Source organism: Polistes fuscatus, unplaced genomic scaffold (genome assembly GCF_010416935.1).
Source record: "Polistes fuscatus isolate 324 unplaced genomic scaffold, CU_Pfus_HIC Scaffold8, whole genome shotgun sequence".
Taxonomy (NCBI): Eukaryota; Metazoa; Arthropoda; class Insecta; order Hymenoptera; family Vespidae; genus Polistes; species Polistes fuscatus.
The window spans coordinates 5167425-5189639 of NW_025113162.1; the positions used below are offsets into that span (position 1 = coordinate 5167425).

Genomic DNA, 22215 nt, shown 5'->3' on the forward strand with positions numbered 1-22215 from the left:
AAACATGTCAATTAGTCGAGATTCGTTATAGTTACGAAAATACTAGGAGAGACAACTACGGATGCCAAGTTTTCTTTCTTTCGATGAAAAATATTCGTTTCTGCCTCGTATTTTGACCGAATGAACGAAAAAAAAAATTTGATTAAAAAAGTTATTCGAGTGTAAGGAAAATGAATGAGAATGAAAAGAATGAGAAATTGATATTAAATAACGTATCATTCGTAGATTCATCGAGATAATATTTTTCTCATACGATTCAATATGATTATCGATATTAACATAATCTTCGTTTAAAGAATAATAAGTGTTTTGAATACATTTCAAAACAACTATTGCTTCCTTTTTCTTTTTCTTTTTTCTTTTGTAATTTTATTATCGTCATAGTTGCGTTAGACGAATTAAAACTATACAAAAGAATTTATTAAAATTGTAAATACGAATTAGATAATAAAATAGAAGACAAAACGAAGGACGCGTTATTCCTAAATTACAACTTTTTAATGCATTTAAAAACGAGACACACTCTTGAAACAACGTTCCAGCTTGGTTTTGTTTGTACGTTAATAAGCGTGCAATTAATTTCAACGAACGAAACAAAGTGCTGCTCCATTATTTTCTCCTGGCCTTTTTGAAATCAACGTTTTCCCGTTAGCTTAAACAAATGGTTGGCCACGATAAAGAGAAGAAATTGTTTTCGGCAATTATTAAAACTATTTACGCGTAACGCGTGTGAAATAATTGTTAACATTATCTCTAATACCTTAATCATTATTACAATTATTATTTTAAATAATTCTGACAATAAATGTTAACAATTTGAAGATTATTTTTTTTTTTTTTAAATATCATTCATTATCTAAACTCTTTATCGATATTTTTCGTATAATATATAATCAACGATTTATTAATTCAATTATATCGTCGGTAAAATTCAAAAGAAAAAACAAAAAAAGAAATCGTAACCAACGACACGGAAAGAAAAAATATAATACCCAGGTAAATTTGTATTTTATCATTCGCAAAACATTCATTATTATTTCGTTAAAAATCTTTACTTCGTACCTTCCGTACGAGGCCACCACGTTCGTATTCCTTAATTGAAAATAACCTCGTGGCTAACGACGAACAGAATGAAACGAAACGTAACGAGAAATAAATTTCAATCTTGTTGAGCAATCTGCAGCAGAGAAATCGCTTTCATCCGTATTTTATCTAACTATATATTATTTCGTATCGGGCGTGACACGACAGAATCGTCGTACACTTTCTCTCTCTTTCTCTCTTTTTCTTTTTTTTTTTGTTCTCTTTCTTTCTTCCTTTTCTTTTTTACCCCTAGTTCTCACCCGTCCCCTCCTCCCCCTCAACTGGACGGGACACGTTCTTTCACTCGCAGGACGATAAATTATTCCTTTTTTCTTTTACCCCTTTTTTCACCCTTTATCTCTTTCTATCTCCATCTCTGTCCTATTCTCGTTGTTTTCCCATAGATTTCGAGCTCCCCCTGGGGCTTTGGTAGAAGCTTACGACGATTACTATGAACCAGTTATTAACGAATGAAAAAAAAAAAAGAAATCCCTGATGAAATGTTAGTTCGGAAACTTTCTTTTTGTTAACGACTAATGTTAAGTTTTAATTGAATTCAATAACCATATGGTTTACCTCATTGTTTTCATTACGTATTTTTAGTTAGATACGAGTAAGGAAAATCTAATGATTTTCTATTAAATATGCTACGAATTTTTTAATTGCATCTTTTCTTTCTTTCATTTTTACTCTTTTCATTGATAACAATTGATATTATTTTTTAAATTGATTTTTGAATGCTTCGAATTGGCCAGTATTTTATAACAGTCTTAGGATCTGCATAAATTTGAGCATTTGCAAAAAGGTCATTTATATGAGTGATTTTAAGAAAGGTATTTTAATTAAGTAAAATGATATTTTTTGTATTATCCTAGATAAAGAAGATACATTTAAATGGTCTATTTTAAATGAAACTCCATGTATATCTGAAAGGAGCACAGCTCGTAATTTCAACGATAACTTTATTATCTTTTTACCGTCCGATTGATTTTTCTTTATACTTTTCATTCCTTAATGAACGTTTATCAAGTTATAAATTTGAAGTGATCAGAAGATATCTTCTTTCGTATTATATCATTGATATCTTATGTATTTCTTTCTTTGTTTTTTTTTTACATTTTTATATGATTAATAATTTGAAAGATAATTCGTTTGTATGCTAATCAAATTATTATTCAATTTGTATAATGAAATTACAAATCATCAAATGAAATATCTCTTGGGTGTATTGAGATATTAAAAATATTTACTTAATATAAAAATCAATGACATAAGTTACTTATTTAAATATAGATATATATATTTTATATTAATTTCCCTGTAAATTGTGCTTATTTATTTATATGTACAAAATCAATAATACATTTTTTAGGGTTATCTCGAAATTTTTGAAAAAAAAAAGAAAAAGAAAAAAAAATGTATAATGAATTTTATTATGGTAATATAAAAAGAGTATGGTGTATTCCATTGAAAAATATTGAATGGGCTATTAAACCATACGTATTCGAGGGCAGACGTTTGTCGTGGTTTACCATCATTGTTCCATATGATACAGATACGAATGTGCGGCTTTGAATATGGATGTACCCGTGTGTCCTAGCGCATAATCCGAATTCGTGCGAGCAACATTGTCCTCTATGCATTATATAATACTACTACCTTTCATCGTTTCGTGTCGTTGAAATCGTTTACATAGGATATTGCTAATCACGACAATGTATCGCGAGCCTCGACGATTATACTAACTACCAACATCTCGATGATAATGATAATCATTATTATAATAATAGTATCGATGCAAAACTATTTATTTTTAATTTATATCGTTTCAGTTTTGTATTATCGAAAATCAGAAAAAAAACATAGAGATAATAATAATTAATAAGGTGAGAGAATGATTCAATGTAATACGAAGCACGACAATGAGTTGGAAAGATTCGATTTTTTTTCTAAACGTTTTAAGATTATATTGAAATATTATTGTTTCCGTGTTAGGGTAAACATTTTCGAAAACCCATCTAAATAATTGTTTAACACGCGAAAATATATTTCAAATTTTCAATATTACCATCATTATTGATCATTTGCATTTTTTCGTAATCTCAAATTATTTTCAATAAAACATTATTAATTAATTCAAAACATGTAATAACGAATTATACTGCGAACATTAATAACTTCTAATGTGAGAATAGAATGTAGGAAACAAACAAATAAAAATGAAAAAAACAAAAATAAGACAAATGCGAGGATGTAACATGAAAGTGTTACACGGCATTGTAGATAATTAACATGGCAGGGGAAAGAGGAAAAACCAAAAAATGAAAAGAGGCAAAAAATTGCGTGATAAATCTCGAAAGGGGTGTAGTTGGGTAGTCGTAAAAAATTTATTGGCGTTCATTGTCGCGAGACTGAACGTATTAGGAGCGTAAAACGGAACGTAATTAATAAACTTAACGAACCACTTTCGACCGCCGTTGACGCTCGAATGCAATTACAAACGGAATAAGGATTTATCGTTAACATACGTTGTTCCTCTCTCTCTTTCTCTCTCTCTCTCTCTTTCACACACACGCACACTACACACACATACTTACATATATACACATTCACAATCTCTTCGGCAAGGTACACAGACCAAGGTTGTATATACGTAAATTTGAAAATATATATATATATATATAAATATATGTTTACGTACATATACATGTTACCACTACATATGCATATGGACAAATACGTAGCACGTGCATATACCGCAGTGCGAAAAGCCTCGACTAAATATCGTCGATAACATTCGCTGTTTATGAACAAGCATAATATTAACCTTCGGACTGGCGTAAAAAAGGAAATTTCAGTGGTTTTTTCTTCTTTTTTTCTTTTTTTTTTTTACTTGTAATTTCGTTGGAAGAAGAACGAACAAAAAAATAAACTATTTTATTTCCCTGCGTACAAACGTAACTGCATAAATATACATAATATAAGAAAGTAGGTGAACGTAATTTTGGTAGGGAAATTAGTACGAAATAGTCTGATTTTAGGAGCAAATATTATACTCGTGAATGATGTGTGTATAAATATAACGATCGATCATCGATCCTCCGAGCAAACATTTTTTGAATAATTTAGAAAAAAGTTGGAGTGAACAAATATTTCGATTTTTCGATGACTACTTCGGTGAATGTTGTTTTCTTTTATTTTCTTTTTTATTAATTTTTTCGTCGTATAAATTCACTAATTAAACGTTTAAGTTATCCGTTTGAGACGAATTACTCGATTCATTCATTCGTTATCAGTTATTGAGAAGAGACGTGATGCATGCTTACGTTTTTATTTGAGAATCGTCAATAAATTCGTCAATAAAATGTTTGATTTATGAGGTCGTCGATTGGTCTGCAGGAATTATTTAAAAATATTTCAATTAAATATATTTTTCTCTCCCTAGCGAAATTATTATTCATTAAGATCGTTAAAAAATAAGATTTTATCTTCGATGGGGGGAACATTTGATAATATCTTACGCATTGCTGTATACAATAAAATCAAATTTCGGATAATTACCGTGTACATTGTTTTAAAAATATTTATATTCTTAAAATGCAATATTATATTTATTAATTTATAAATATTTATGTAAATACAATTTCGAAAGGATATATTTACTCGCGAAAATCTCGAGCACGTAGAAAAACGTATGAGAAGTTTTTACACGGGATACTCTTATTATCGAATAAGTTAGACAACCCCCTTTGCGTGACATGTAAAAACTTCGTCGAGGGAAAAGTTATTTAATTTTAAAGCGAACAGATGTTACACAGAGAAAATAACACGCGAACGTCTTCGTGTCTTTTTCCTAAGGATTCATGAAAAAAAAAAAATAAAAAAAATTAAAAAAGATACTAGAGACGAGTTTTCTTTTATTCGTAAATTCATAGCGAATAGGAAAATGATATTCTTCTTCTTCTACTCTTTTAGATTTCTTATCGTCTCCAATTGTCAAATCTAGCTCGTACAATTTTCTCGCGTTTTCTTTATTTTTCCTTTTTTTTTTTTTTTTTTTTTTTATATTACGAAACATAAAACTCGCTCAATTCTTTGCCCGCAAAATTCGTAAAAAGAAAATGCTATTCTAGTTATACGAAACGTATACATATATCCTGTATACACTATGGAATTACGTTCCTTCTTTCTCGTTTTTATTTCTCCTTTTTATCCTCGAAATTCGTTGCGCGGGGGGTTGGGGTGCAGGGTGGAAATACAACTCTGACGTATAAGAGATGGAAATTTAGACGAAACTCGTTCGGACTTTATTCGTATTTTACGTTCCTCTATTCTCTTTCTTCTTGTTTTTTTGCGACAATTTTTACAAGTAAGAGAACCCCCCCGTTTTTCCTTCGTCCCAAATATCGTTTTAAATCTCGATGAACGAGTATGAGTTAGAGAATAAGAGTCCATGATTTTACTAAACTTTATACGACGATCCTAGTTTTGCGTGGTAGGAATACTTCCTTGCATACCGCTAAACTTGCCGCCTGGTCGAGTCATGCAACTTCAGCAAAACAGATTACGCCAACGTTCGCTTTAAGTGGAAAGAGAGAGAGAGAGAGAGTGAGAGAGAGAAAGAGACAGAAAAAAAATAAACTTAATTGATATTCTCGAGTGAAGAAAGGGAAAGCTCGAGGGGAAAATTGTATCTTCCATGTTTCAACTTTCGGCAAATATTTGATTAATCGTAATCAACGATAATTGTTTCGACAATTTCTCCTTTAATTACCAAAATTAAATAACGATAATAACGTTTGTTACAAAATTTTATAGATCGATGAAGAAAATTTATAATACTCGATAATTATGAAAATGATCTAAATCTTGAATTTATTTCTTATAGCAACAACTTTATTAACAACTTTTCGTAGTCTCGAATGTTAATTATAAAAAAAAACAAAGAAATAGAATTTTTAAAAACGCAAGCACGGTACGTTAGTGGCAAACAGATAAGAAAAGTTCGGTGAGAAGTATAATCTATGAGAGTTTACGGTAAATATACATCAACGGTGTGAGGAAAGTAAAATGGCGGATGATAAGGTGACAGGAAAATCCGCATTAATTATAAATAAAAAAAATAAAGAAAAGAAAAAAAAATAGAATTTTTAAGAACGTAAGCACGGTACGTTAGTGGCAAACAGATAAGAAAAGTTCGGTGATAAGTATTAACCTATGAGAGTTTACGGTAAATATACGTCAACGGTTTGAGGAAAATAAAATGGCGGATGATAAGATGACAGGAAAATCTGCATTAAAAGTATCCATGCGAGAACGTACGAGGAGTGTCATAATTCGTCTTATCCAGGACCTGTCATCATCATCATCGTCATCATCATCATCATCATCACCATTTTTGCCCGTTGGCATGGATACGGTTGTGATCCCTATTGTCTATTTTTTTCCCTTCCTTTTTTTTTACTTCATTTTCTTCTTTTGTTTGCCTTCTCGGCTGAGTATTTGCGGCGAGAACACGAACACATGAGGAAGTACTGTATACAATATAAAACGAAGAAAAAAGTCTCGATCGTTGATAGGTTAGGTTCGTTCGAGCTCGAAATCTCTTTATCGCGACAATCGAGCGGAAAAGGGAAGAACTTTATTCGCTTCGATGCGTAATTTCTTCGTAAAATGTTCTTCGTTTGTCGATGCGAAGGATTTGAGGGAGGGAGGTGGGGTGAGGGGGGTGAGAAGGATGCTCGACAATGAGAGAGTATCGTCTTAACGGATAATAAATTTTATTACATAAGAGAATAACGTAAGATTTTAATCAAGTACTTTATCCGCCATTTTGAAATTCTTAATAAACTATTAATATCTAGAAATATATTACATATTTGTAATTATTGATGTTTCAGAAAGAAGATTTATTTAAATAAGATTTGGAATAAATTGTTTATTCGTCGTTTTAAAATTTCTTTCTTATTTTTCTTCTTTTATCAATCAGAAATATATTCGTAATTGATTTTTTCAAAAAAGATTTATGTGTAGGGAGATTTGGAAATTTTTCTTATTCTCATTGTTCTTTAAGTTTTTAATATATTATTATCGAGAATATATATATTTATAATTGATTTTACAAAAAGAAAATTTATTTTGAAAATTGATTTAACAATTTGTGATCGATTTATGGGCTTCCCCTTTGTAAATTTACCGCTATTATGTTAAACCTATTACCTATAAGTTTTTTATGCGTACTTTTAAAGATAAAATGTCAATGTACTTCGAGTACTATCGACTGAAGTATTGAGAAGTTGAAAAGTCAGGTTTGGAATAATTTTCCAAATTGAGATTTGGAGTTCATTGAAAAGTGCTTTAAATTTCAAAGTACGTACACACTTGACGATTTCTTTACAGATAAATCTATGGATGAATACTATTGTCTTTTAGTACCTAAATTGATCGGATAATAAAATCGACGTTTAAATCAAGAAACGAGGTCGCTCTTTAAAATCCCATCAAGAACAAAGATTTAGAACAAAAGTAATAGCAAGAGAAACCAATGAATACTCTTTTGCACGTAGAACCATCGTAAACTTTGTTCATCGTTCCTTTTTTTTTTCTAAAAATATGCGATTATGATTAAAAAATCGATCTGGCAAATATTCGAATGATTTATAATTTAATAATAATAATATAGATGAAATATAAGATTGGCAGATACTTTTTATAATTAGCTGACAAATGAAAAATTATATTATAAAATTGTAAGAACTTTTTTTTATTTATAATTAATATTCGTAATACCATTAGAATTGTTAATATTATAAATTTCAAATAATTTCTATTTCAATAATTCTTTCGATTCCAGTCATTTATTTTCTTTCCAAGAAATTCTCAGTGACACCTTTAATCTTTTTAAATGACATAAGCGCATTAACGTAAGTAAATACTTACTCTGCATTGCCGGAGGCGTAATGCTATCCTATACAAAAAGCACACGCATACACCACGCTCTAATTTTAATTTAAATTAATTAATATAATTAATAAGTATGTGTGTGTGTGTGTGTGTGTGATGGAAGCCATATTTTGAATCGTATCATACAAAAGAAGACTCTTACATTACTCAATACTTTGATATTTGTTTTTTCTTTTTTTGAATAAATAATTACATTTCTACATATTTTCAATTATTATTATATTAAATCTTTTTTTTACTTACGGCTTAGAAACAGGTAATATCGAGATAAAACTTAAGTCACACCTAAATGGTTAATACACGGGGCGAATTTTGTCGATATTAAAAATTTCGTATAAAATACGCATATAAAAATTTGTGTAAATTCGTTAAATTTCATTTAATGAACATAAAAGTGAGAAAGTTTTTAACAATATTTTCAACGCGAAGATAAATGATGATAATGGCGACAGGTGTCTCAAATCGATATCCGGAAACTGAACGAGATTATTTGCCGATGGATTCTTCCGAGTGTAAGAACGTATACCGGAATAAACGATCGGATTACTATCTTTAGAAAGAAGACATTTTTCTTGAAGAAAATTATAGCCGTGAATATGTGAAAAGAGAATTAACACTTCTATACCCTCCCTCCTCCCCCCCTTCAAATTGAAAAGTAGTTTGGTATGTTTGATAAATGTAACATCTAGTTTTAATATTCTTTCAAAAAATAGTTTCTAGTGAAATATAATTGATTGCAAGGTGTGATATTGAACAAAGTATAATCCGTTAACGACTTATTCAACTTTAGAAACGCATTGATAGGATATTCTTTGTCCTTGATAATGAACAGTATAGAAAGTGAGAATTCGAATCGAAAGGAAACTTTGCATATATCGTTTGGAATATATACGTGCATATGTACCTATGTAAAATTGAAATATCGTAACAAGATTTTATATTGACAGTAAAGAGAGAGGGAGAAAGGGGAGGGGGAAGAGGGAGAAGATATCACGTCATTCCAATAGAAGGTAGGTCATCGATTCGCGAATATATTTCAAGCAAGTTCGTAAAATCGAAAAAAAAGCCTTAGAAATCAAGGAAATTCGATATTAAAAATAATTTCGCAATTAGTAAAAGAAGAAGAAGAAGAAAAAGAAGTAACATACACTCTTCGTTTTTTAATGAATTATATAGCAAGATGTTATTAATTATTTCGAGAAAAAAAGTTCATCGAAGGCATCGTTAAAGTTGTTGATAAGGACTGATACGCTTACTTTTTTTTCTCAACTGTCCAGAAGAAAAAGAAGAAGAAAAAGAAGAAGACAAATTGTTGAAATTTCGAAAAGAAAGATTTTGCAGTCTCCAATTTTGTTTTCTTCTCTTATTTTCGATGTTCCAAAAGTTAAGCACTAATTTATCGGAATCGGAAAGTTTTTCAAAAGACTATTAGCCGAAAGATCGAAATTGACGTTTTATCGATTGTAACTTGGGTTCGAAGTTTCTACTTTCGACCGGTGTTATCGTATGCAAGCTTCGAAAAGAGAGAAAAAGAGAAAGAAAAAGAAAGAAAAAAAAAGAGAGAGAGAGAGACTCGACAATGTGGAGTTACTGACGGATCAGCAAAGAAGAGAGAGAGAGAGAGAGATAAAGAAGAAGAGGAAGTTTAATATGCACGGAATAGCAAAGAGATAGAGGGTTTAATATGTACGACGTCCCGAGGGCGTCATAATCGGGAAATATCGATCTTTAGGCGTGTCTACGTATGGTCCATATACTATTTTGATGAATTTCAAATTCGACTAGAGTAGTCTTACTTCAATCAAAATTTCAACTTTCTTATCATACTTTTCTTTTACGTACTTTTTCGTATTCGAAAATGTTTTTTTATCTATTACTAATTGTGTGTTTCTTTTATCAAACATTATTTCTATATATAATATGATATAATTGAAGTTAATTTTTTGAACGTATTGTATTCATGTTTTATATACGAGAATTATGTTTCATAGAAATAACGACATGTCCAATTTGATTTTCTACGTTTTATCTTATTAAAATTGTAAAATGTCCTTGTCAAAAGTACGTGTGACAAATGAACGTAGAATAGTAGATCAATTGAATTCGATTGTAGGCATGATAAATTGTTATTTTCATAAATTCTAATCAAAGTCTTATTTAATTTAACGATACGTTTTATAAACAAATTTTTGTAGTATTTTTAATAATGCGTTTTAAAAATTTATATGGGAGTTAACTGTGTTACCGTAATTAAGATTATTGCAGATCAAGAAAACACATTTTATTATTTGAATTATTTATCGTATGATTTTTATATTCATCATAATTCGTTCCATTTCGAGATAAATGGATATAGAATAGGAGGAATGAATTTTGTCAGAAAAGTGATAACAACAAAGGGGTGGGTTTTAACTAACAAGTAGTGTTTGTTTCGAAACGATCACGAGCCGATGAGAAGAGGGTTTCTCAAACGAGAGAGAGAGAGAGAGAGAAAGGGGCTCTTTAAAGAGGACCGTGCCATTTTGCAAGAGAAAGAGAGGAAGAGAGAGAGAGAGAGAGAGAGAAAACAAGGAACGAAATAGAATCTAATCTCAAGAGAGAAATAGGATAGCAAAAGAGAGAAAGAGAATAAATTGTAAAGCGCTGGAAGAAATTCATAATTGAAATCACGGCTCGTTGGTGATTCTGATCAAATAACTATTTTCGAAAGATCACGTCGAGTTTTCCCCCGAAGGGAATTATTTAGCCCTTTGTGAGACTAAATACGATAGTACACGCTCGTTAAATTACCAAATTTTTACATAAAAGAATTCAATCTCGTTTTTTTGGTAATATATATCTGATTGCTTGCTAATTTTTAAAAGAATAATAAGATTTACGTGTAGGAAAGAACAATAAGATTTGTATATTACTTTGCTGGTTTAATTAATTTAATTTATGATATATAATTATCTTCGAATTTACATTGAATTTTATTTAATTTTGTAATTTTTTGTATGATTGATTTATCGTTTAATTTAATTATAGGAGAACGTAAACCAAGAAAAAGAGGCTATATAAATATACATAGACGTTTATTCATATTAAGATTTGTTGTTACTGGAAAGTTAAAAAGAAAAAAGAGAAAAAATTTTCAATTTATAGTTCGCAAACACACGTTCGCAACCTCTTTCGTTTTATAACGTCGTATAAATTCGTCGTCTGTACCACCGTTGTTACCAATATCGTCACCGTATTTTTCTCTCACTCGTATTTCTCTTAAACTTAAACATTTCGCAAGTCGTTCCTACCTAACTCATAATTTTGAAATCCATTTTACGTATGATCGAAGGAAGGAATACCCCACCGTGTGTTTGCGAACATTCCCAATCAAAGAAGTAAAATATATATGCATGTAAAAACTATTTAACTGTGCGAAACTACTTCTTACTTTTACTTCTTTTTTTATTTTTATTACAGAAATACGTCAGCGAAGGTTCGACGGTACGAGATTGCGTCGAAACGTGCACGGAAAAAGGTAAGCCCACTCTCTATCTACAACCTTTTTTTTTAATTATTTTCAATAACACCTTTTTTTGAATCCACAAAAGAAAAATCATAAAAACAATTTTAATGAATAAACGTAGGTAATAAAGAGGGAAAAGAAAAAAGTATTTTTTTTTTTTACGATTAAAATTATAATGCTCGTAATTAAATTATAAAATGAAAAATTATTTTTGTCCAAATAATCCATCCGATCTTTTTCATTTATCTTGTATTATTAACAAAAAAAAATCATAAAAATTAATTTATAAATCCCACCTCTCTGCAATCCAACCTCATTTTAATCAAATTTTCTTCATAATCTTCTTACTTTTTACGATCACTACTGTATATATATACCGTAAATTACTCATGGAAGGGAAAAATTCTCTCTCCCCGAGTAATCCATTTTCTTTCGCGAACGAAAAATTCCGTGTACACGATCGAAAGCAAAAAAGGAAATAAAAAAGCTACGTGTGTTAGATCGCACAAACATCTTTTATTTCCTTTTTATTTTTCTTGTCGTCAACACGCATGTATCTTGTACTCTTTCTCATTCTTCTTTTCCTCACGAACTCCGTGACCAAACGAAACCAAAACAGAATGATTTGCTGCTATGTCTTCTTGTTGCACGTAACTTTCGCGTGAGAAGTAAACCCGAAGAGAGAAAGGAAAAAGGGCAAACAAAATAAACGGGAGTACATTTGTCTCTTTTTTTTTTTATTTTCGCAAAATCTTTCTAACTCAAAAATGGGAAAACGAAAATAAGAAGATAAAGGGCGGGTGGGGGAGGGGTTGGTGGAGGAAGAGGAGGAGGAAAAGAAAAAGACAAAACGCAAAAATAGAAATTGGACAAAATGTTGTTCGCATCACGTGAACGTATTGTAGAAAAGTGATTTTGATCAAGAAGATGAACTTAATCTTTCTCTCTCTCTCTTTATTTCTTGTTAAGTTTTTTATATTACAAATTTTTTCGAACGTCACTCAAATGGGGAAACTAATGTAGCGAAAAATTTCTTTCACCCGTCGGCATCCAACCGAACGTTGAAACTTTCTTGGCAGCAGCTTGTTTCCCCTCTTTTGTACTTAATTCTTTACTTTTCCTTCCAATTTTTTGTTTTCGTTTGTTTCTTTTACTTTTTCCAAACGAAGTATTATCTATCGAAGGATACGTTACATTTATAAATTTTTCTCATCGTAGTAGTAGTAGTAGTAGTAGTAGTAATAATAATCGATTACAACAAGAATAATAGGGAAAAAAATGGATAATTATTTCATTTAAACGTATTCTTCGAATGTCTTTACTTACATAACACTATTGACGTTAGTATAATATATACCTGTCTTGAAATTCATTGAAAGATAATCCTTAAAGCTTTCTACCTACACGAATCCATAATATTTCGGACGTTACAAAGCATCTAACGTTTTGTATCATTTATACACGTGCATGTGTATATACATATATTTTATGGTATATGTGTATAATACGATTAAACTAAGCGAGATAATCCAACGTAACTGTCGTTTCTAGTTGGCAAAATGGACTTTTACAAAAAACGTCTAAATTCGTACTAAACTTTTCTAATCCAAATTTTGTGTCATGTACATGTACATACTATGCATATACATAAAATACACGTATACATGGGTATATACACGTACATGGGTACTTTAGATAACTATCCAACTACGTTAAAGTATTTACGTAAGTTTGTACATATATGTATATCAAACTCGTTTATGTATGTGTTAGGGGGTTTAATCGTATATACGGTTTTCAGACAGTATCAAGAATTTTCAAGAAAAACGTAAAGCTTAAATCGTTACGACTGATACGTTTTAGCCTCATTGTTTCATGTCAGATTTGATATAGTCAGTGATACCTTATGGGATTACGTACAATTTTGAAATTCAATCTCTAATAAAATAATAATAAAAATATTTTAATAATTTCAATATAATTGAATAATTAAGATTTCGGGTATTAGGTTTGACTTTTCATTACATATAATAATAATAATAATAATGAAATGGTTTCAATAAATAATAAATGTTAAAACATTTTAACAAAAGTGAACGAATAACGTTGACCGTATGCTTGAATTATATAAATAGGTTTTTTTTTTCATTTTATTTCTTTTTTTTTTCATGTCTTCATTTCTCATCTCTTCTACAACTTGTTAAAGTTAATTGGAAATAAAAGAATTCGTAGGGAAAAGAATAGAACATGTTTTTTTTTTGTTCGAACATTCGAACAAATTTCCCAAAAGGCTCAGGAAACGCGACCTGGACCTCTGGTATTACCGAATTTAAAATTTTTACAAGTCGCAGGAAAACTTGTCGCATCCTATTGAGAAAAGGGAAAAACGTGTTCTTATATATATTGCACGTGAAATAGATAAAAGAGGATAGAAGGGCACAGGTGCAAAGGATAAAGTGACTGTGTTACGTGGAAGACGTGTATATATATGTGTATGTGAATACTTGATGGCAGTAGTTTAGAATGTACATTACGAGTATCGTGGCGAACCAACGAAAATCCTCGAACGTAAGCAGATTTATTATATCTGACTCTCGTGTTCCATTTTTTGACCTCTCTCTATCTATCTTTCTTTCCATTTTTCTTAATTTTTTTTTTCTCTTCCTTATATATACATATATATCCGATCTTTTTCTACTTAACTTCGAAAATTATTACTCAAGCCATACTAATAAATATCGAAAGTCTTTTAAAGGTATTACACCATTACCTCGATGCTCGAAAGGAAATACTAGCATGAAAAGAACATTTTTATTTGACGCAGCTTTCAAGTAGCATAATTTCGTACGTATAATGGGGATATACGACGTTACTCGAAATTGTCATTAAACTCAAATTTTCTTTTTATTTTAGTTTTTCTTTTTTCCAAATGCCAAAATGACTTTACTCTTGAATTAATTTACAACATTTCTTAGTTTATTTTACTATACTCGTTAAACTTAATACGAAATTTACTAGTTATGAAAACAACGAGTACTAATAACCATTGATACATTTTTCAATTAAATTAACAACATTTTGTATATTACTTTATTCGTCGAATTTTATACGAAACTTTTAGGCACTTCTAAAACAACGAAATAATATTAAATCTTTATTATTCCAATTGGTAGAAATTTACGTGCTATGAAAATAACAAATATTAACTAAATATTGATACAATTTTAAATTAAATTAACAACATTTTACTTCCTAGACTTTGTATGAAACTAACAATAGCAATCAAAATAAAATACTTTAAATTGCAAAAGTCCTAATTATCGAACCGGATAAATCTTTCGTAATTCCTCAAGATATCAAACCAAAACGATGATATCTTTGCTAAATCAGCAAGATCTATATCAGCAAGATGGAATTATGTTTTTTTTTGAAGCTTCCTCCTTCTCTCCAAACATTTTCTCATACTAAGGATAGAATTTTTTTGCGATTAGCTCGTAAATTTTCCAAATCGGTTGCTTGAATACGTTTTCTTTCTTTCTTTATTGGTATCATACGTTCGAAATGGCCGATATTACTCGAACATCGACGAATGGTTATCATTGATTTCTGATCGTGTTCTGCCCGCATATAATCCTTCCCCCTCTTTTCAACTCTTTACAAGGATTTCCACAAAAAGTAAATACCAAGAGTAAAAGAGAGAGAGAGAGAGAGAAAGGGAAAAATAGAAAATGAGAAAATTAAATGCATTAAAAGCTTTGATCCAAATTTTTTTCTTCAAGCTTTTAACGAACGTACGATCTTAAGGAAAAAAAAAAAAGAAACAAATTTGAACAAATTCAGAAGCACCATTGGCAAAAAGATTTTCTTCTCTTTGGGGTTACCTTGGTAAAAGGATTGTGAGAGAAAGATTTTAACGTGCATGTGTGTAAGTATTATATTAACATTTATGTATCAACAACATTTTCCGGATGCACCGTAATGTCAAAAGCCACGTTTGTGTAAGTACTTTTACTTACCTATAGACATTTCAAAAAATATTTTCTTTTAAGTATGAACCTTAGCTTGCACGTTCGTGTTTCGCGAAAATAATAAGATGATGTTATATTTTTTCCAGTCGGTTGGTCACTAACTTCCTTCTATCACATACCTTTTTATAATCTGAATTTTCTTTTCTTTCTCCGAAAGGTTAATTTTCTTACAGAAATAACTTTTTGTTTTATTTTTGTTCTTTTTTCAAAGAATTACTTCGACGTTCCGAAGTTTACGCATCTTTTCTGTATGTATACTTTTTTCTTTTCCCCCGATTTTATATTTTTTAATAACATTATAAGAGCATTATTTTCGAAAGAATAATAATTTGATAATTTTTAAAATTAAATTGTTAATAATATCAAATCTTTGCTTTAGATAACAAGAATTTATATGCATCCGTTTATCTATGCATTATATATATATATATATGCGTTAGATATGGAGAATATTTTCATAAGCAAACAATTTAGTAATGTCAATATAACAAGTGGAGTATGGAATATCCGATGGAAGATATTCGAATAATAACTACCACGCATCCAATCGGAATAACAGAAATAATATCATTTCACCAAATGACTTTCCGAAATTCAAAATTCATGATTCACATTTCAAAGTTCGCTGAATGAATAATTTCAAACAATTTATGATTCTGTTCTTCTCGTTGATAGTTTCAAAGGATAGGAATATATCCTAAACGTAGTATTATTTTAACGATCATTTAGGATTATACCTGCAGGTTTATTTCTATAAGAAAATTTGTCATCTTGCTTATATAAAGTCTTGTCCCTTTCTTGTCCTATAATATACGCTTTTTAATGATAAGTAAAAGGGCCAAAGTTTTAGAAAGACAAATTTACAAGAAACTGCGTTATCTTGATCATGGTAAGAAGTTATTACCCATTCTCTTCAATCTTGATTACCATGCTTGTTCAGCTCTTCCTCCTATCTACATCCTTTTCCTCTTCTCTTTATATTAATATCTGCTATAAATTAAATTTAACTACCTATCTTACATTCTACTAAACCACACGAGAAAATTACCTGTTTGCTAAACTCTAGTTACATTAAATCGAAACGACGAAGGGATACGAGAACGATTGAAATTAAAACTATTTCTAATTTTATTACACTTACTTCCTATTCATTATTATTTAACATTCCTCATATATTAGCTAATCATAAAAGAATATTTTATGCATTATGTTACATACAATCTTCCTATTCATTATTATTAAACATTCCTCGTATATTACTAATCATAAAAGAATATTTTATGTATTATGTTACATACAATCTTCCTATTCATTATTATTAAACATTCCTCGTATATTAGCTAATCATAAAAGAATATTTTATGCATTATGTTACATACGATCTTTTTCAATATCACTCTATAATACAATTAATATTTATATTCACCAAACCTTTCACATTTCAAATAATTCGCAGTAATTTTGATAATCAACAAAATTATTCAAACCATATATTATATTATATAGAAATTTTGTATATTATAAAAATATTGTTCTGAAATTCTTCATATAATTAATATCAATAATTACGAATATTCCATTTCGAATAATTCGAAATCATTGAATAGAAAATAAAACATTACATATACTTATATAGAATATTTTTTGTTTGTTTTTATTTTGAAACCAATTGTCGAGAGATTCTTATTACAGTCGATATTTATATTCAAGAATTTTTTGAGTCCCAGTTATCCAGGCAATTCCGATAGATGAATAGATGATAGAGAGACATAGTGAATGAATGAGTGATAGAGAGAGACAGAGACAGAGAGAGAGAGAGAGTGAAAGAGAGAGAACTGGTCTGAATTTCAATAGCTAGAGCGAAACGATATCTGGATTTCGAATGGAATCCGTATACTACTTCGAATGACATTCCGACGGTAAATAGACATCGAAGAGAGACATAGATAGATATCGATTCCTTGGTCGATACTTGTCTACATCCAATGACTATGTCATTCGTCGTTCAAATATAAATACAAGGCATAAACATAAATGCACAATTCAAGCTGTGAATAGTTTCATTCTCGTTCATTACGTGAACGAAACGGTGACTGGATTTTAATTACGCAAATTTATCAATGATCTTATCATTTTTTCAATAATTGTCATTGCAAAAACGTCCATTTGTTAATATCGAGAAAACGTATTGATCGTTAAAGGGTTCAGACTTTACGAAAGTATATTTGGATATGATCTTTTATCGTAATGCATTTGTTATTATAAATAATGAAAGATGATATTAATGATTAGCTTGAAAATAGGAAAACTTTGATATTTTTGTTATTTTTTAATAAAATTGAAATTAAAACAGTCGATATTATATACCGTACAAATAATAAGATCTCTTATCAGATAACTTAATCATTAATTTACATATTCATATTGATATTAATATATAATAATTTGCAAGTTTTTAATATTGAAAATAAATAAAAAAAAAAAACCAAAGAAATAATAGAAATTAGATTACAATTTCGCTCATATTGATTAGTACTAAATCTTTCACTCGCGGTCCGATAAATGTACATTATTCATTTCTAAATAAAATATATATTCTTCTCTCACTATCCAATTGACTAATAAAAATCTAATTCTATATTAAAATATATGTTTCTAAATAAAACGTTCATTTGATTCGATATTCACGATAGGAATAGGTATACACGAATCGTCGGTAAGATTTAGCGTTAAATATATATATTTCCGATATAAAATTATTCGAAACGTCGCGTGTCGTAAACGAGAGAAAAAAAAGAAAGAAAAAATTAATAAAAATACGAATAAAAATACGAACAACAACAAACGTTCCCGTTTTTTTCCTATTTTATTTTCTTTTTTCAGAGGCTTGGAGTACGAGAACGTATTGCTGTCAGCAAGACGGTTGCAACTCGGGTCCGTCGTTGACGTCTAACAGCAATGGCTACGTTGTTGTATTAACGTTGACGATGCTAGTTCTAATTCTTGAACGCAGTCTTCGTGGCTAATACGCCCTTAAGAAGGACGCAAGGGAGTCGTTTTACGCGGCTGCTCCAGGATCGTCGGCTACGGCCAGTTTCCAAAATGCGACCATCCTCCTCCTTCCTTCGACGAGAGGAACAATAATAACAACAACAACAACAACAACAACGACATCAGCAACAACAATAATCACAACAAGCACGAGAATCGTTACGGTTTGCCCTTACTACGTTAAAACCGTGCTTCCGAGCTTTAACGCGAGCAAAACGTAGTGACGTCACTAACGGTTCATGCCTTTTTCCTATTCACCTCCTCTTCCACCTCCTCCTCCTCCTCCTCCTTTTCTACCTTCTTATTTCTTCTTCCCTTTATTCTTATTTTCAACCTCGTGGTCGTAGTCGTTTCACGAGGGTTCTTTCAATCGTCAAGCTTCTTTCTTTCTTTCTTTACTCCCTTCTCTCTCTTTCTCTTTCTCTCTCTCTCTCTCTTTCTCTCTCCTCCCTTCTCGTTCTCATTCACTTTCTCTGTCTTTAACCCTTTTACTCTCTCGATAGTTTTCTTTTTAACGAGGATATGACAATGAGGTTCTTGACGTTCCGTAATCCTCGATAATGATCGATGCGACTTTTTTTTTTTTTAATTGAACAGCCACTCGCGTTTGATGCTCCAGCTTCGTTATAATTTTTACTTTGTCTTTCTTTTATTATCTCTTTCTCTCCTTACTCTCTTTCTCTCTTTCTCTCTCTCTCTCTCTCTCTCTTGCTTGCTTTTTCGATAAATAGTATTCACCTTCGCCGGTCGTATTCTCGTTTGCTTAAATAACATTTTTTCCATACAATTATCGTTGATTAAAAAACAAAACAAAATATCGCTATATCGAATAAAAGTCTCAATCGTACGAATTTAAAAGAAAATTTTGCAAAAAAAAGAAAGAAGAAAGAAAATAGAAAAAAAAAATAACATTCTCTTCGCATAAATTATATTAATAACAACGGTTTCGCGGCGTTGAAATTCGTCAAAGTATCTTTCCGAGGTCTTCCCGTGGCAAATTTTTTTTTTTTTTTTATTAACACCTGAACGTAAGCGTGTACTATTGACATATTCGTGTCACCACGTGTGTCTCTTCTTGTCTTGGGTAAATAAAGTTTCGTATAGACAGGGATAATGAAAACGAGAAATAAAAAAAGAGAGAAACAAAGAGAGAGAGAGAGAGAGAGAAAGGTAAACAGCAAGGAAAGGTGGGAAGAAGGGGGGAAAAATATTATCGTGATTTGTAAAATGTTTAAATCACAACGACACGACCACGTTGAAATCTGAGAGCAATAAGGAAAAAAATAAAGAAAAGGGCAGAGGGAAAAAACGTGAATAGTGAAAAAATATCGACACGAAATAAAATAAGAAGAAGAAGAAGAAGAAGAAGAAGTTAAAAGGAAAGTCAAAAAATCCGTTTATCCTTTTAGGATTAAAGAGAATTTCATTTCAGTACATACGTACGTTCGCTGGTCGTATGCTCGAAGAAACCTGGACGAAAGCCACGTATATATATATACATAAATACATATATACATACATACATGCAAAACATAACGTATTAACGAAAAAATAGTGAAGATAATAATGATAATGACGTTATTATGATTACTTATTACTACTGTTATTATTACTAAAAAAAAAACAAAAAACAAAAAAAAAAAAAATAAAAATCACTTACTTATTATTATCATTATTATTATCATTATTATTATTATTATTATTATTATTATTATTATTAACAATTAACTATTACTACCATTTACTACTACTACTATTATTACTAATACTATTACTATTACTACTACTACCACCATCACTACTACTGCTACTATTATTATTACTACTACTACTACTACTACTATTGCAATTATAATATTAACTATTACGATTAATAAACTATTATTATATTATTATCGCTGCATCGCCAATATACATATAGTAGTACGACGATAGACGAGAATAAATAATATTAACAAAGAAATAATGAAAAGAACAAAAAAACAAGTATATAAATAAATAAGCAAAAGTCGAATATGGAGTTGATCGAATACTATGTAACCGCTTTAAGTAGCCTTAATAAAGTGTAATTATCGTGGAACGGGTTTGATGGGCGTCAAAGGTAGGTCGGGGGAGGATGGGAGAGGGGGAGGGGTTTGGGTAACTGGACAAGGGGAAAATAATTCGTAATGTATCGTAAACGAAGTAGAGAGACAGATTTTAGCGATATTATATACCTGTTCTTAATGATTAGAAATGATAATTAATATCGAGATGATCTATTTTAAGTTAGCACGAGTTTAAGAAGATTTAAAATAATAAATCGATCGAATCGTTGAATAAAGTAATGTCGCTTTCTGATTGGTTGAGTAAATGTTTCGAGCGTACGCGGATCGTTCGTCGACGAAACATCGATAGGATGACGATATTAACACACACACACACACACATACACGCATACATACACATCATAAATATTCTAAATACGCGTATAAAAAATACATACATAAAATAAAATATATATATTCATAAAGCATGTAAAGTTTAACAAATATCGATCGTTTACCCGATCGTTGCTCATGTGTTGTTTAGCGCTATTTTAATCCTCCGCACTCGGGTACGCTTTTTATTATCGTTATCACACAGGATCGGCTTAAAATTTATTTTGCAATATGCGGGTGGACGGTCAACATGTGCATTTGCGTATTTATCTATACGCGTATATGCATGTATGCATTATTGACAATCGTTTCGTTACGTTAAGTCAATATTTTCTTTTTCCGAATAATCGATCAAAATTAAAAGCACCGTTCTAACGAAAATCAACCGAGATTAATCGATTTATTAAGAACGATAGAAATGAATTTATCATCGTTATATACTATATATATATGTGTGTGTGTGTGCGTGTGTTTTTAGAACTTATTATTTATTTTCGTTAGATGTATCGTTGATTATGACAATGGACAGTGGAATTGTAAATGAAAAAATAGGTGAAAAAATTAATTTCATAATATATTTTATATCTTATAATTACTTATATTATGAAATAAATTTTCTAGAAAAGAGATTTGTAAGTAATTTTTTTTTTTCTTACTTATTAGTCCAGCATATTTATTATCATACACATATAATAACTTATAGCAAATAAAACAAGTCCAATGGGCAGTAATAAAATGTATATAACATAAATCTATAGTTTCGAGAGAGATAGTTTGCAATATCGCGATATTAATAATGAATGATTATACGCTCTAAGCAATCTTTAAACTTATTATTAGATTAACCGACTATTTATACCGCTACTATTTAACAGGAACTTAAGAATCTTTCGTAGCAAACGTCAGCTATTCTAAAATCCCGATTATTCAAAACGTGTTCGTTAATGAAGTCAAAACGAAGTGAAATAAACGTTAAGGGGGGAAAATAAAAAGCAAACGTAAATTTCGCGTGTACGAGTGCGAAGGTTTAAATTTCGTTAGACGAGAAAATCCGCTAATTAATAAGGAAGAAAGAAAAATAAAAAGAAAAAAAGAAAAAAAAAACGAAGTAGAAGAAGAATTTATCCTTCGTCAAACATGCGATTATTTTATCTATATATTTCGA

The 22215-nt window shown here is 30.1% G+C and overlaps 1 protein-coding gene across 1 annotated transcript in view; it reads left to right on the plus strand.

Annotated features, from left to right (window-relative positions):
- LOC122525228 (lymphocyte antigen 6D) overlaps positions 1–19974 on the plus strand; it is a 65630-nt gene extending 45656 nt beyond the window's left edge. The window contains exons 4-5 of the mRNA XM_043647917.1: positions 11506–11563; positions 18463–19974. Coding sequence (XP_043503852.1) covers positions 11506–11563; positions 18463–18605 — 201 coding nt within the window. The 3' untranslated portion in view covers positions 18606–19974. The remainder of the gene's footprint in view (positions 1–11505; positions 11564–18462) is intronic.
- The last annotated feature ends 2241 nt before the right edge of the window (positions 19975–22215 follow it).